Source organism: Bufo gargarizans, unplaced genomic scaffold, assembly GCF_014858855.1.
Source record: "Bufo gargarizans isolate SCDJY-AF-19 unplaced genomic scaffold, ASM1485885v1 original_scaffold_1826_pilon, whole genome shotgun sequence".
Taxonomy (NCBI): domain Eukaryota; kingdom Metazoa; phylum Chordata; class Amphibia; order Anura; family Bufonidae; genus Bufo; species Bufo gargarizans.
The window spans coordinates 83546-101255 of NW_025334533.1; the positions used below are offsets into that span (position 1 = coordinate 83546).

General features: G+C 57.3%; 1 protein-coding gene across 1 annotated transcript; it reads right to left on the reverse strand.

The window, feature by feature from the left end:
* Positions 1–207: 207 nt before the first annotated feature.
* RIIAD1 (regulatory subunit of type II PKA R-subunit domain containing 1) lies at positions 208–16553 on the reverse strand. The gene is made up of 4 exons (XM_044274559.1): positions 16399–16553; positions 13180–13256; positions 11309–11355; positions 208–674 (listed from the first exon to the last, which is right to left on the reverse strand). The coding sequence occupies exons 1-4, from the start codon at positions 16462–16464 to the stop codon at positions 616–618; spliced, it is 249 nt and encodes an 82-aa protein (XP_044130494.1). The 5' UTR covers positions 16465–16553; the 3' UTR covers positions 208–615.
* Positions 16554–17710: the final 1157 nt, after the last annotated feature.

Sequence of the window (17710 nt, forward strand, 5' to 3'; positions counted from 1 at the left end):
CGACAGCACATGGGGTGTGACGGGCACTACCCTGCTGGGGGCCCCTCAGGCCCTGCAGTTATCTGTGCACCACTGCAGAAGGCACTGTCTCGGGTGGGTGGAGCCTTTTCTCTGAGTTGACCAGATATTCCAGGGGACGTCCTTTCAATTCCCTCTAACCTTTCACAGCCACACAGAGTATTTCAGGAAAGACACAACTACACTGTGTCATTTTTGCGGTCACTTGTTCCAGCTGTCTACAGTGAATGTGCAGGTTAATAACATCTGTCTCTCCATCTCTCACCATGCCCCGCAGGGTACAGAGCCTGAACCAGCAGGAGGCGATGCGAGGGCCGCACATGACGAGGCCGATTTTCTCACCATGCCCCGCAGGGTACAGACCCTGAACCAGCAGGGGCTCATGTGAGGGCCGCAGTTGTCGGATCCAGGTGAAAGCACTACAACTCTCATCATGCACTGCAGCACAGACACTGAACCAGCAGGAGGCGGTGGTAGATGTAATTAGATATAATCAGTCACATGAGGGGCGGTGAAGCTGGAGGCGGCTCCTGTGGACGTCACTCCCTCCCCCACCATAGCGCAGGGCATCCAGACTGGAATCGGCCGCAGGGGATGTCACTGGGGGCTCCTCTCCTCCTGGATCTGGTCCCGCAGCGCAGAGTCTGTGAAGTAATCTACAAGGCAAATGTAAGCTGTGAGGTTCCAGGACCGCTACCATGAGAGGGCGACTAGAGTGCTCCAGGCATGATCAGACGATTATAGATATCAGGGCAGGGTGCTCTAGGTGTGATCAGACGATTAGAGATATCAGGGCAGGGGAAGAGTGCTCCAGGCATGATCAGACGATGATAGATATCAGGGCAGGGGCAGAGTGCTCCAGGTGTGATCAGACGATTATAGACATAGGGGTAGAGTGCTCCAGGTGTGATCAGACGATTATAGACATAGGGGTAGAGTGCTCCAGGTGTGATCAGACGATTCTAGATATAAGGGCAGGGGCAGAGTGCTCCAGGTGTGATCAGACGATTATAGACAGAAGGGCAGGGGCAGAGTGCTCCAGGTGTGATCAGACGATTCTAGACATAAGGGCAGGGGCAGAGTGCTCCAGGTGTGATCAGACGATTATAGACAGAAGGGCAGGGGCAGAGTGCTCCAGGTGTGATCAGACGATTATAGACAGAAGGGCAGGGGCAGAGTGCTCCAGGTGTGATCAGACGATTCTAGACATAAGGGCAGGGGCAGAGTGCTCCAGGTGTGATCAGACGATTATAGACAGAAGGGCAGGGGCAGAGTGCTCCAGGTGTGATCAGACGATTATAGACAGAAGGGCAGGGGCAGAGTGCTCCAGGTGTGATCAGACGATTCTAGACATAAGGGCAGGGGCAGAGTGCTCCAGGTGTGATCAGACGATTATAGACATAAGGGCAGGGGCAGAGTGCTCCAGGTGTGATCAGACGATTCTAGATATAAGGGCAGGGGCAGAGTGCTCCAGGTGTGATCAGACGATTATAGATATAAGGGCAGGGGCAGAGTGCTCCAGGTGTGATCAGACGATTATAGACATAAGGGCAGAGTGCTCCAGGTGTGATCAGACGATTATAGACATAAGGGCAGAGTGCTCCAGGTGTGATCAGACGATTCTAGATATAAGGGCAGGGGCAGAGTGCTCCAGGTGATCAGACGATTCTAGATATAAGGGCAGGGGCAGAGTGCTGCAGGTGTGATCAGTAGATGGCAGGATGTTCTAGGTGTGATCAGACGATTCTAGATATAAGGGCAGGGGCAGAGTGCTCCAGGTGTGATCAGACGATTCTAGATATAAGGGCCGGGGCAGAGTGCTCCAGGTGTGATCAGTAGATGGCAGGATGTTCTAGGTGTGATCAGACTCTCCGCTTCCTTGCTCCGGTACACATGGGGTTAACGCTGCCTGCATGGAATAGCTGCTTTCCACTCGCTCCCATCTCCATAGTAACACGTGCGTGTGCGTTCCTGTGTAACCGCATTACACGGCTGTAATATGATTTAATAAAGGTCAGAATGGATCTTTTGGGGCCGTCTGGAGCACATCAGCCGACACGGGCCCTCACTGCCAGCGATTACAGCGGTCCGCTCCTGGAGACTGCAAGACGGAAATATGGCGGCCGGACCGCCAGCGAATGTCCGTCACCCCACTGGTCCCAGCAGCCACCATTACCATATACCCCTCATTATATATCCAGTCACCCTGTCTGCCTATCACCAGTCTATGCCCACCCACTGACCGTGCATGGCCTCCTCCCCATTCTATGCCACCTGCTGACCGTGCATGGCCTCCTCCCCCTTCTATGCCCACCCACTGACCGTGCATGGCCTCCTCCCCATTCTATGCCACCTGCTGACCGTGCATGGCCTCCTCCCCATTCTATGCCACCTGCTGACCGTGCATGGCCTCCTCCCCATTCTATGCCACCTGCTGACCGTGCATGGCCTCCTCCCCATTCTATGCCACCTGCTGACCGTGCATGGCCTCCTCCCCATTCTATGCCACCTGCTGACCGTGCATGGCCTCCTCCCATTCTATGCCACCTGCTGACCGTGCATGGCCTCCTCCCCATTCTATGCCACCTGCTGACCGTGCATGGCCTCCTCCCCATTCTATGCCACCTGCTGACCGTGCATGGCCTCCTCCCCCTTCTATGCCACCTGCTGACCGTGCATGGCCTCCTCCCCCTTCTATGCCACCTGCTGACCGTGCATGGCCTCCTCCCCATTCTATGCCACCTGCTGACCGTGCATGGCCTCCTCCCCCTTCTATGCCACCTGCTGACCGTGCATGGCCTCCTCCCCATTCTATGCCACCTGCTGACCGTGCATGGCCTCCTCCCCATTCTATGCCACCTGCTGACCGTGCATGGCCTCCTCCCCCTTCTATGCCACCTGCTGACCGTGCATGGCCTCCTCCCCCTTCTATGCCACCTGCTGACCGTGCATGGCCTCCTCACCCCATCTATGCCCACCCGCTGACCGTGCATGGCCTCCTCCCCCTTCTATGCCACCTGCTGACCGTGCATGGCCTCCTCCCCCTTCTATGCCACCTGCTGACCGTGCATGGCCTCCTCCCCCTTCTATGCCACCTGCTGACCGTGCATGGCCTCCTCCCCCTTCTATGCCACCTGCTGACCGTGCATGGCCTCCTCCCCCTTCTATGCCACCTGCTGACCGTGCATGGCCTCCTCCCCCTTCTATGCCACCCGCTGACCGTGCATGGCCTCCTCCCCTTCTATGCCACCTGCTGACCGTGCATGGCCTCCTCCCCCTTCTATGCCACCTGCTGACCGTGCATGGCCTCCTCACCCCATCTATGCCCACCCGCTGACCGTGCATGGCCTCCTCCCCCTTCTATGCCACCTGCTGACCGTGCATGCCTCCTCCCCTTCTATGCCACCTGCTGACCGTGCATGGCCTCCTCCCCTTCTATGCCACCTGCTGACCGTGCATGGCCTCCTCCCCTTCTATGCCACCTGCTGACCGTGCATGGCCTCCTCCCCCTTCTATGCCACCTGCTGACCGTGCATGGCCTCCTCCCCCTTCTATGCCACCTGCTGACCGTGCATGGCCTCCTCCCCCTTCTATGCCACCTGCTGACCGTGCATGGCCTCCTCCCCCTTCTATGCCACCTGCTGACCGTGCATGGCCTCCTCCCCCTTCTATGCCACCTGCTGACCGTGCATGGCCTCCTCCCCCTTCTATGCCACCCGCTGACCGTGCATGGCCTCCTCCCCCTTCTATGCCACCTGCTGACCGTGCATGGCCTCCTCCCCCTTCTATGCCACCCGCTGACCGTGCATGGCCTCCTCCCCCTTCTATGCCACCTGCTGACCGTGCATGGCCTCCTCACCCCATCTATGCCCACCCGCTGACCGTGCATGGCCTCCTCCCCCTTCTATGCCACCTGCTGACCGTGCATGGCCTCCTCTCCCTTCTATGCCCACCCGCTGACTGCGCATGGCCTCCTCCCATTCCTCACCCCATCTATGCCCACCCGCTGACTGCATGGCCTCCTCCCCCATCTATGCCCACCCGCTGACCGTGCATGGCCTCCTCCCATTCCTCACCCCATCTATGCCCATCCGCTGACCATGCATGGCCTCTTTCTCACCCCATCTATGCCCACCCGCTGACCATGCATGGCCTCCTTCTCACCCCATGCCTTGCACCCAGGGCTGGAGGTTGTGTTCCTGCAGTAATTTAATTCCTCACACATCCGGCCGGCAGCCATGGCAATCTCCGTTTTTCCACAGGCAGTGGTGTTCCCTGTGGAGGCCGGATCCTGAGCCTCATTAGAGGACGGTAACGATGTCCCTGCTGGCAGCCACTTATTATAACCTGTTATTACAGATGGCAGCCGGGATGTCATGAGCTGCACGCTTACTAGAAGATACCCGTCATGCATCGTACAACACAGGAGTGGTGCCCGGGCCCGCCCAGCCGGCCGCACTGAGCCACAAGTCTGCCCGGGCACTCCAGAAGGTGAATGGTGGCAGCGGATTAGTGCAAGGCCGTGTCTGTGATCGGGGGATGTCTCGCAGACTGTAGTAGTAGAGCGGACCGTGTCTGTGATCAGGGGATGTCTCGCAGACTGTAGTAGTAGAGCGGACCGTGTCTGTGATCGGGGGATGTATCGCAGACTGTAGTAGTAGAGCAGACCGTGTCTGTGATCAGGGGATGTCTCGCAGACCGTAGTAGTAGTAGAGCGGACCGCGTCTGTGATCGGGGGATGTCTCGCAGACTGTAGTAGTAGAGCGGACCGTGTCTGTGATCAGGGGATGTCTCACAGACTGTAGTAGTAGAGCGGACCGTGTCTGTGATCAGGGGATGTCTCGCAGACTGTAGTAGTAGAGCGGACCGTGTCTGTGATCGGGGGATGTCTCACAGACTGTAGTAGTAGAGCGGACCGTGTCTGTGATCGGGGGATGTCTCGCAGACTGTAGTAGAGCGGACCGTGTCTGTGATCGGGGGATGTCTCGCAGACTGTAGTAGTAGTAGAGCAGACCGTGTCTGTGATCAGAGGATGTCTCGCAGACTGTAGTAGTAGAGCGGACCGTGTCTCTGATCAGGGGATGTCTCGCAGACTGTAGTAGAGCAGACCGTGTCTGTGATCGGGGGATGTCTCGCAGACTGTAGTAGTAGAGCGGACCGTGTCTGTGATCAGAGGATGTCTCGCAGACTGTAGTAGTAGAGCGGACCGTGTCTCTGATCAGGGGATGTCTCGCAGACTGTAGTAGTAGTAGAGCGGACCGTGTCTGTGATCGGGGGATGTCTCGCAGACTGTAGTAGTAGTAGAGCGGACCGTGTCTGTGATCAGGGGATGTCTCGCAGACTGTAGTAGTAGAGCGGACCGTGTCTGTGATCGGGGGATGTCTCGCAGACTGTAGTAGTAGATCGGACCGTGTCTGTGATCAGAGGATGTCTCGGAGACTGTAGTAGTAGTAGAGCGGACCGTGTCTGTGATCGGGGGATGTCTCGCAGACTGTAGTAGAAGAAGCGCAGACCGTGTCTGTGATCGGGGGATGTCTCGCAGACTGTAGTAGTAGAGCGGACCGTGTCTGTGATCGGGGATGTCTCGCAGACTGTAGTAGTAGTAGAGCAGACCGTGTCTGTGATCGGGGGATGTCTCGCAGACTGTAGTAGTAGAGCGGACCGTGTCTCTGATCGGGGATGTCTCGCAGACTGTAGTAGTAGTAGTAGAGCAGACCGTGTCTGTGATCGGGGGATGTCTCGCAGACTGTAGTAGAGCGGACCGTGTCTGTGATCGGGGGATGTCTCGCAGACTGTAGTAGTAGTAGTAGAGCGGACCGTGTCTGTGATCGGGGGATGTCTCGCAGACTGTAGTAGTAGAGCGGACCGTGTCTGTGATCGGGGGATGTCTCGCAGACTGTAGTAGTAGTAGAGCGGACCGTGTCTGTGATCGGGGGATGTCTCGCAGACTGTAGTAGTAGAGCGGACCGTGTCTCTGATCGGGGATGTCTCGCAGACTGTAGTAGTAGAGCGGACCGTGTCTGTGATCAGGGGATGTCTCGCAGACTGTAGTAGTAGTAGAGCAGACCGTGTCTGATCGGGGGATGTCTCGCAGACTGTAGTAGAGCGGACCGTGTCTGTGATCGGGGGATGTCTCGCAGACTGTAGTAGTAGTAGTAGAGCGGAACCGTGTCTGTGATCGTGGGATGTCTCGCAGACTGTAGTAGTAGAGCGGACCGTGTCTGTGATCGGGGGATGTCTCGCAGACTGTAGTAGTAGTAGAGCGGACCGTGTCTGTGATCGGGGGATGTCTCGCAGACTGTAGTAGTAGTAGATCGGACCGTGTCTGTGATCGGGGGATGTCTCGCAGACTGTAGTAGTAGTAGTAGAGCGGACCGTGTCTGTGATCGGGGGATGTCTCGCAGATTGTAGCAGTAGTAGAGCGGACCGTGTCTGTGATCAGGGGATGTCTCGCAGACTGTAGTAGAAGAAGCGCAGACCGTGTCTGTGATTGGGGGATGTCTCGCAGACTGTAGTAGTAGTAGAGCGGACCGTGTCTGTGATCGGGGGATGTCTCGCAGACTGTAGTAGAAGAAGCGCAGACCGTGTCTGTGATCGGGGGATGTCTCGCAGACTGTAGTAGTAGTAGAGCAGACCGTGTCTGTGATCGGGGGATGTCTCGCAGACTGTAGTAGTAGAGCGGACCGTGTCTGTGATCGGGGGATGTCTCGCAGACTGTAGTAGTAGAGCGGACCGTGTCTGTGATCAGGGGATGTCTCGCAGACTGTAGTAGTAGAGCGGACCGTGTCTGTGATCGGGGGATGTATCGCAGACTGTAGTAGTAGAGCAGACCGTGTCTGTGATCAGGGGATGTCTCGCAGACCGTAGTAGTAGTAGAGCGGACCGCGTCTGTGATCGGGGGATGTCTTGCAGACTGTAGTAGTAGAGCGGACCGTGTCTGTGATCAGGGGATGTCTCGCAGACTGTAGTAGTAGAGCGGACCGTGTCTGTGATCAGGGGATGTCTCGCAGACTGTAGTAGAAGAAGCGCAGACCGTGTCTGTGATCGGGGGATGTCTCGCAGACTGTAGTAGTAGAGCGGACCGCGTCTGTGATCGGGGGATGTCTCGCAGACTGTAGTAGTAGTAGAGCGGACCGTGTCTGTGATCGGGGGATGTCTCGCAGACTGTAGTAGTAGTAGTAGAGCGGACCGTGTCTGTGATCGGGGGATGTCTCGCAGACTGTAGTAGTAGAGCGGACCGTGTCTGTGATCGGGTGATGTCTCGCAGACTGTAGTAGTAGAGCGGACCGTGTCTGATCAGGGGATGTCTCACAGACTGTAGTAGTAGAGCGGACCGTGTCTGTGATCGGGGGATGTCTCGCAGACTGTAGTAGTAGTAGTAGAGCGGACCGTGTCTGTGATCGGGGGATGTCTCGCAGACTGTAGTAGTAGTAGTAGTAGAGCGGACCGTGTCTGTGATCGGGGGATGTCTCGCAGACTGTAGTAGTAGAGCGGACCGTGTCTGATCAGGGGATGTCTCGCAGACTGTAGTAGTAGTAGTAGAGCGGACCGTGTCTGTGATCGGGGGATGTCTCGCAGACTGTAGTAGTAGAGCGGACCGTGTCTGATCAGGGGATGTCTCGCAGACTGTAGTAGTAGTAGAGCGGACCGTGTCTGTGATCGGGGGATGTCTCGCAGACTGTAGTAGTAGAGCGGACCGTGTCTGATCAGGGGATGTCTCGCAGACTGTAGTAGTAGTAGAGCGGACAGTGTCTGTGATCGGGGGATGTCTCGCAGACTGTAGTAGTAGAGCGGACCGTGTCTGATCAGGGGATGTCTCGCAGACTGTAGTAGTAGAGCGGATCGTGTCTGATCAGGGGATGTCTCGCAGACTGTAGTAGTAGAGCGGACCGTGTCTGATCAGGGGATGTCTCGCAGACTGTGGAGGCCTGCCCTGCCCGTGATACGGTCTCTGATGGTCGGGGTAGGTACAGGACCTCTGCCCACCTGCCACTCAGCATTTCCACTGCACGGGCCCCGGGGGGGACAACAGCAGAGCTCCCCGGGGGCCAATCCCACCGGCTCCTAATCCAGCAGACGGCTGCCATTTGTCTTGACAGCTTTACGATGGAGGACGTGCAGGACGCTCTAATGCCTTTTCTGTCCTCGGGCTGGCGTCCTTCTCCGTGATGGATTCTCGCCCTGGCAGCGTCGCTCGCGCCCAGCTCTGTCCTTACTAATAAAGCTTGGAAGAGACGAGCGTCCTGTCACACAACCCCAAGACGGGCAGTATGGGGCACGTATGATGCACGGATGATGAGGGACGGGCAGTATGGGGCACGTATGATGCACGGATGATGAGGGACGGGCAGTATGGGGCACGTATGATGCACGGATGATGAGGGACGGGCAGTATGGGGCACGTATGATGCACGGATGATGAGGGACGGGCAGTATGGGGCACGTATGATGCACGGATGATGAGGGACGGGCAGTATGGGGCACGTATGATGCACGGATGATGAGGGACGGGCAGTATGGGGCACGTATGATGCACGGATGATGAGGGACGGGCAGTATGGGGCACGTATGATGCACGGATGATGAGGGACGGGCAGTATGGGGCACGTACGATGCACGGATGATGAGGGACGGGCAGTATGGGGCACGTATGATGAGGGACGGGCAGTATGGGGCACGTATGATGCACGGATGATGAGGGACGGGCAGTATGGGGCACGTATGATGCACGGATGATGAGGGACGGGCAGTATGGGGCACGTATGATGCACGGATGATGAGGGACGGGCAGTATGGGGCACGTATGATGCACGGATGATGAGGGACGGGCAGTATGGGGCACGTATGATGCACGGATGATGAGGACGGGCAGTATGGGGCACGTATGATGCACGGATGATGAGGGACGGGCAGTATGGGGCACGTACGATGCACGGATGATGAGGGACGGGCAGTATGGGGCACGTATGATGAGGGACGGGCAGTATGGGGCACGTATGATGCACGGATGATGAGGGACGGGCAGTATGGGCACGTATGATGCACGGATGATGAGGGACGGGCAGTATGGGGCACGTACGATGCACGGATGATGAGGGACGGGCAGTATGGGGCACGTATGATGAGGGACGGGCAGTATGGGGCACGTATGATGCACGGATGATGAGGGACGGGCAGTATGGGGCACGTATGATGCACGGATGATGAGGGACGGCAGTATGGGGCACGTATGATGCCGGATGATGAGGGACGGGCAGTATGGGGCACGTATGATGCACGGATGATGAGGGACGGGCAGTATGGGGCACGTAGGATGATGAGGGACGGGCAGTAGGGGCACGTTATGATGCACGGATGGGCAGTATGGGGCACGTAGATGCACGGATGGGCAGTATGGGGCAAGGATGAGGGACGGGCAGTATGGGGCACGGATGATGCACGGATGATGAGGGACGGGCAGTATGGGGCACGGATGATGCACGAATGATGAGGGACGTGCAGTATGGGGCACGGATGATGAGGCGGGCAGTATGGGCACTATGATGCACGGATGGGCAGTATGGGGCACGGATGATGAGGGACGGGCAGTATGGGGCACGGATGATGCACGGATGATGAGGGACGGCAGTATGGGCACGTGATGCACGAATGATGAGGGACGTGCAGTATGGGGCACGTATGATGCCGGATGATGAGGGACGGGCAGTATGGGGCACGTATGATGAGGGATGGGCAGTATGGGGCAGTATGATGAGGGATGGGCAGTATGGGGCACGTATGATGAGGGATGGGCAGTATGGGGCACGTATGATGAGGGATGGGCAGTATGGGGCACGTATGATGAGGGATGGGCAGTATGGGCACGTATGATGAGGATGGGCAGTATGGGCACGTATGATGAGGGACGTGCAGTATGGGGCACGGATGATGCATGGATGATGAGGGACGGGCCAGTATGGGGCACGTATGATGCACGGATGATGAGGGACGGGCAGTATGGGGCACGTATGATGCAAGGATGATGAGGGACGGGCAGTATGGGGCACGTATGATGCACGGATGATGAGGGACGGGCAGTATGGGGCACGTATGATGCACGGATGATGAGGGACGGGCAGTATGGGGCACGTATGATGCACGGATGATGAGGGACGGGCAGTATGGGGCACGTATGATGCACGGATGGGCAGTATGGGGCACGGATGATGAGGGACGGGCAGTATGGGGCACGGATGATGCACGGATGATGAGGGACGGGCAGTATGGGGCACGGATGATGCACGAATGATGAGGGACGTGCAGTATGGGGCACGGATGATGAGGGACGGGCAGTATGGGGCACGTATGATGCACGGATGGGCAGTATGGGGCACGGATGATGAGGGACGGGCAGTATGGGGCACGGATGATGCACGGATGATGAGGGACGGGCAGTATGGGGCACGGATGATGCACGAATGATGAGGGACGTGCAGTATGGGGCACGTATGATGCACGGATGATGAGGGACGGGCAGTATGGGGCACGTATGATGAGGGATGGGCAGTATGGGGCACGTATGATGAGGGATGGGCAGTATGGGGCACGTATGATGAGGGATGGGCAGTATGGGGCACGTATGATGAGGGATGGGCAGTATGGGGCACGTATGATGAGGGATGGGCAGTATGGGGCACGTATGATGAGGGATGGGCAGTATGGGGCACGTATGATGAGGGACGTGCAGTATGGGGCACGGATGATGCATGGATGATGAGGGACGGGCAGTATGGGGCACGTATGATGCACGGATGATGAGGGACGGGCAGTATGGGGCACGTATGATGCACGGATGATGAGGGACGGGCAGTATGGGGCACGTATGATGCACGGATGATGAGGGACGGGCAGTATGGGGCACGTATGATGCACGGATGATGAGGGACGGGCAGTATGGGGCACGTATGATGCACGGATGATGAGGGACGGGCAGTATGGGGCACGTATGATGCACGGATGGGCAGTATGGGGCACGGATGATGAGGGACGGGCAGTATGGGGCACGGATGATGCACGGATGATGAGGGACGGGCAGTATGGGGCACGGATGATGCATGAATGATGAGGGACGTGCAGTATGGGGCACGTATGATGCACGTATGATGAGGGACGTGCAGTATGGGGCACGTATGATGCACGGATGATGAGGGACAGGCAGTATGGGGCACGTATGATGAGGGATGGGCAGTATGGGGCACGTATGATGAGGGATGGGCAGTATGATGAGGGAAGAGACGCTGGATCATCTCACCTGCTGCAAACACTCTGACATTTTCAGGTCTTTTTAGTAAAACTTCTCTGGGGAAAAAAAATAAATAAAAAGGAATGAAAAGAGAAAATTCGTAAAAGACCCAGGACACGCAACATGCATGACCTGCACGACCCAGGACACGCAACATGCATGACCCGCACGACCCAGGACACGCAACATGCATGACCCGCACGACCCAGGACACGCAACATGCATGACCCGCACGACCCAGGACACGCAACATGCATGACCCGCACGACCCAGGACACGCAACATGCATGACCCGCACGACCCAGGACACGCAACATGCACGACCCGCACGACCCAGGACACGCAACATGCACGACCCAGGACACGCAACATGCATGACCCGCACGACCCAGGACACGCAACATGCACGACCCAGGACCCGCAACATGCACGACCCAGGACACGCAACATGCACGACCCGCACGACCCAGGACACGCAACATGCACGACCCGCCCGACCCAGGACACGCAACATGCATGACCCGCCCGACCCAGGACACGCAACATGCATGACCCGCCCGACCCAGGACACGCAACATGCATGACCCGCCCGACCCAGGACACGCAACATGCATGACCCGCCCGACCCAGGACACGCAACATGCATGACCCGCACGACCCAGGACACGCAACATGCATGACCCGCACGACCCAGGACCCGCAACATGCATGACCCGCACGACCCAGGACCCGCAACATGCATGACCCGCACGGCCCAGGACCCGCAACATGCATGACCCGCACGGCCCAGGACCCGCAACATGCATGACCCGCACGGCCCAGGACCCGCAACATGCATGACCCGCACGGCCCAGGACCCGCAACATGCATGACCCGCACGACCCAGGACACGCATCATGCATGACCCGCACGACCCAGGACACGCATCATGCATGACCCGCACGACCCAGGACACGCAACATGCATGACCCGCACGACCCAGGACAGGCAACATGCATGACCCGCCCGACCCAGGACACGCAACATGCATGACCCGCCCGACCCAGGACACGCAACATGCATGACCCGCACGACCCAGGACACGCAACATGCATGACCCGCACGACCCAGGACACGCAACATGCATGACCGCACGACCCAGGACACGCAACATGCATGACCCGCACGACCCAGGACACGCAACATGCATGACCCGCACGACCAGGACACGCAACATGCATGACCCGCACGACCCAGGACACGCAACATGCATGACCCGCACGACCCAGGACACGCAACATGCATGACCCGCACGACCCAGGACACGCAACATGCATGACCCGCACGACCCAGGACACGCAACATGCATGACCCGCACGACCCAGGACACGCAACATGCATGACCCGCACGACCCAGGACACGCAACATGCATGACCCGCACGACCCAGGACACGCAACATGCATGACCCCGCACGACCCAGGACACGCAACATGCATGACCCGCACGACCCAGGACACGCAACATGCATGACCCGCACGACCCAGGACACGCAACATGCATGACCCGCACGACCCAGGACACGCAACATGCATGACCCGCACGACCCAGGACACGCAACATGCACGACCCGCACGACTCAGGACACGCAACATGCACGACCCGCACGACCCAGGACACGCAACATGCATGACCCGCACGACCCAGGACAGGCAACATGCATGACCCGCACGAATCAGGACACGCAACATGCATGACCCGCACTACTCAGGACACGCAACATGCATGACCCGCACGACCCAGGACAGGCAACATGCATGACCCGCACGACCCAGGACACGCAACATGCATGACCCGCACAATAGTGAAATAATTCGGGAGCCAAAATAGCATTATAGTTACCGGATGAATCCAGAGAACAGCAGCTTCACCTCCGGATGACTCCTCAGATATTCCTCATTACTGACCCGGGTCTGAATCTGGGCAAGAAGGGGACATGTAAGAGGGGGCACTGCCCGGTGTATAGAGGACGTATACACAGTAGTACGGGGGCACTGCCTGGGAGTATGGTGTATAGAGGACGTATACACAGAAGTACGGGGGGCACTGCCCGGGGTATAGGGAAGGTACACCCAGGAGTACGGGGGGCACTGCCCGGGGTATAGGGAAGGTACACCCAGGAGTACGGGGGGCACTGCCCGGGGTATAGGGAAGGTACACCCAGGAGTACGGGGGGCACTGCCTGGGGTATAGGGAAGGTACACCCAGGAGTACGGGGGGCACTGCCCAGTGTATAGAGGCTGTACACCCAGGAGTACGGGGGGCACTGCCCAGTGTATAGAGGCTGTACACCCAGGAGTACGGGGAGGAGGGGGGGCACTGCCCGGTGTATAGAGGACATATACACAGGAGTACAGGGGGCACTGCCCGGGGTATAGAGGACGTATACACAGGAGTACGGGGGGCACTGCCCGGTGTATAGAGGACGTATACACAGGAGTACGGGGGGGGGGGGGCACTGTCCGGTGTATAGAGGAAATATACCCAGGAGTACGGGGGGGGGGCACTGCCCAGTGTATAGAGGACGTATACACAGGAGTACGGGGGGCACTGCCCAGTGTATAGAGGCTGTACACCCAGGAGTACGGGGGGCACTGCCCAGTGTATAGAGGCTGTACACCCAGGAGTACGGGGGGGGCACTGCCCAGTGTATAGAGGCTGTACACCCAGGAGTACGGGGGGCACTGCCCAGTGTATAGAGGCTGTACACCCAGGAGTACGGGGGGCACTGCCCAGTGTATAGAGGCTGTACACCCAGGAGTACGGAGGGCACTGCCCAGTGTATAGAGGCTGTACACCCAGGAGTACGGGGGGCACTGCCCAGTGTATAGAGGCTGTACACCCAGGAGTACGGGGGGGGCACTGCCCAGTGTATAGAGGCTGTACACCCAGGAGTACGGGGGGCACTGCCCAGTGTATACAGGCTGTACACCCAGGAGTACGGGGGGCACTGCCCAGGGTATAGAGGAGGTACTTTGCGGGCTGTGCGGGCTGAATCCCCCATATTTTTTTCTTTGTAGTATATATTGAGGCGTGGTGATCTCCAAGCAGTCATGCACACCTGACCAGTTAGTCTGCCCTGGAGGCTGGTTTTAAAGCCAGTATAAAACTGACTCTGCTTGCATAGCACCTACCAGTAGCCATTAGGCTCCAGGAGAAGTATATAGTGGGCTCAGCATGCATGTTGGTACTTGCATCCCTGGAACCGATGAAAGCTGTAATGGCACCGGACGGGGTTAAAAGCAGAGTGTGCTTGGCGTGCATGCTGTACCTGCGCTCCCTGGACTTTGTGTGGCTGTCATGGCCCATAACAGGTAGGAACTAGTGTTAGGGACCACTCATGGAGGCGACCTTGACGTGGTAAGTGGCTTATTACGCTTTGACCAAAATGTACACCAATGCCTCATTCAGCATCCAGCAGAAAGGCAGGGCAGAGTGCTGGGTGCAGAGTGCGATTACATTTTGTGTTTTTGCGTTTATAGAGGAGGTACACCCAGCAGTACGGGGGGCACTGCCAGGGGTATAGAGGAGGTGCACCCAGGAGTACGGGGGGCACTGCCCGGGGTATAGAGGAGGTACACCCAGGAGTACCGGGGGCACTGCCCGGGGTATAGAGGAGGTACACCCAGGAGTACCGGGGGCACTGCCAGGGGTATAGAGGAGGTGCACCCAGGAGTACGGGGGGCACTGCCCGGGGTATAGAGGAGGTGCACCCAGGAGTTCGGGGGGCACTGCCCGGGGTATAGAGGAGGTACACCCAGGAGTTCAGGGGGCACTGCCCGGGGTATAGAGGAGGTACACCCAGGAGTACGGGGGGCACTGCCCGGGGTATAGAGGAGGTGCACCCAGGAGTACGGGGGGCACTGCCCGGGGTATAGAGGAGGTGCACCCAGGAGTACGGGGGGCACTGCCCGGGGTATAGAGGAGGTGCACCCAGGAGTACGGGGGGCACTGCCCGGGGTATAGAGGAGGTGCACCCAGGAGTACGGGGGGCACTGCCCGGGGTATAGAGGAGGTGCACCCAGGAGTACGGGGGGCACTGCCCGGGGTATAGAGGAGGTGCACCCAGGAGTTCAGGGGGCACTGCCCGGGGTATAGAGGAGGTACACCCAGGAGTACGGGGGGCACTGCCCGGGGTATAGAGGAGGTGCACCCAGGAGTACGGGGGGCACTACCCGGGGTATAGAGGAGGTGCACCCAGGAGTACCGGGGGCACTGCCCGGGGTATAGAGGAGGTGCACCCAGGAGTACCGGGGGCACTGCCAGGGGTATAGAGGAGGTGCACCCAGGAGTACCGGGGGCACTGCCAGGGGTATAGAGGAGGTGCACCCAGGAGTACGGGGGGCACTGCCCGGGGTATAGAGGAGGTGCACCCAGGAGTACGGGGGGCACTGCCCGGGGTATAGAGGAGGTGCACCCAGGAGTTCAGGGGGCACTGCCCGGGGTATAGAGGAGGTGCACCCAGGAGTACGGGGGGCACTGCCCGGGGTATAGAGGAGGTGCACCCAGGAGTTCAGGGGGCACTGCCCGGGGTATAGAGGAGGTGCACCCAGGAGTACGGGGGGACACTGCCCGGGGTATAGAGGAGGTGCACCCAGGAGTACGGGGGGGCACTGCCCGGGGTATAGAGGAGGTACACCCAGGAGTTCAGGGGGCACTGCCCGGGGTATAGAGGAGGTACACCCAGGAGTACGGGGGGCACTGCCCGGGGTATAGAGGAGGTGCACCCAGGAGTACGGGGGGCACTGCCCGGGGTATAGAGGAGGTGCACCCAGGAGTACGGGGGGGCACTGCCCGGGGTATAGAGGAGGTGCACCCAGGAGTTCAGGGGGCACTGCCCGGGGTATAGAGGAGGTGCACCCAGGAGTACGGGGGGCACTGCCCGGGGTATAGAGGAGGTGCACCCAGGAGTTCAGGGGGCACTGCCCGGGGTATAGAGGAGGTGCACCCAGGAGTTCAGGGGGCACTGCCCGGGGTATAGAGAGGAGGTGCACCCAGGAGTACGGGGGGGCACTGCCCGGGGTATAGAGGAGGTACACCATTGCCGGCGTCACACATTACCTTCCTCTCCCGCAGCCGCCGCTCCTGCTCGCCGTTCAGGGCCCCGGAGTCCGCCTCCTCCGCCATGTCTCGCGCCCGCCGCTCCGTTACTAGGGTTGGTTGTCAAGGAACTCACGGTTGCAACTGACTGAAATACAGTTCACGTGACTATCTCGAAGACACGCCCCCACATGGTTCCCGTGGAGACAACTATAGCGGTGAAAAATCCCGCGCAAAACCTGAGTTTGTCAGGGGAGACCGCGGAGGAGTGACGTCACTGCTGAGGCGCAATACCCGTATGTGTAGGGTGTGAGGTGTGTACCTACCATGACCTACCTTCCAGCAGTCACCTACTGTACTTATAGACGGCTCCACAAGGTATACACTAAATGTAATGACCCAGCTGTATATTACACACTGTCTGTACATATATTTATATTATATACACCCCCCGTACATTATATGTATATTATATACACCTCTGTACATTATATGTATATTATATACACCCCCTGTACATTATATGTATATTATATACACCCCCCGTACATTATATGTATATTATATACACCTCTGTACATTATATGTATATTATATACATCCCCTGTACATTATATGTATATTATATACACCTCTGTACATTATATGTATATTATATACACCTCTGTACATTATATGTATATTATATACACCCCCTGTACATTATATGTATATTATATACACCCCCTGTACATTATATGTATATTATATACACCCTCTGTACATTATATGTATATTATATACACCCTCTGTACATTATATGTATATACCGTACACCTCCTCTGTACATTATATGTATATACCGTACACCTCCTCTGTACATTATATGTATATGCTGTACACCGCCCCTGTACATTATATGTATATGCCGTACACCGCCCCTGTACATTATATGTATATACCGTACACCTCCTCTGTACATTATATGTATATACCGTACACCTCCTCTGTACATTATATGTATATTATATACACCCCCTGTACATTATATGTATATACCGTACACCTCCTCTGTACATTATATGTATATACCGTACACCTCCTCTGTACATTATATGTATATGCCGTACACCGCCCCTGTACATTATATGTATATGCCGTACACCGCCCCTGTACATTATATGTATATACCGTACACCTCCTCTGTACATTATATGTATATACCGTACACCTCCTCTGTAATTATATGTATATACCGTACACCTCCTCTGTACATTTATGTATATACCGTACACCTCCTCTGTACATTATATGTATATTATATACACCCCCTGTACATTATATGTATATACCG

Excerpts from the sequence above, each read along its gene's own strand:
- RIIAD1 (XM_044274559.1), bottom strand. The coding sequence starts at position 16,464 with ATGGCGGAGGAGGCGGACTCCGGGGCCCTGAACGGCGAGCAGGAGCGG. Across the intron at positions 13,257-16,398 it reads GGCGGCTGCGGGAGAGGAAG|ATTCAGACCCGGGTCAGTAA; the intron begins GTAATGTGTGAC and ends CTTCTTGCCCAG. Across the intron at positions 11,356-13,179 it reads CTGTTCTCTGGATTCATCCG|AGAAGTTTTACTAAAAAGAC; the intron begins GTAACTATAATG and ends TTTTTTCCCCAG.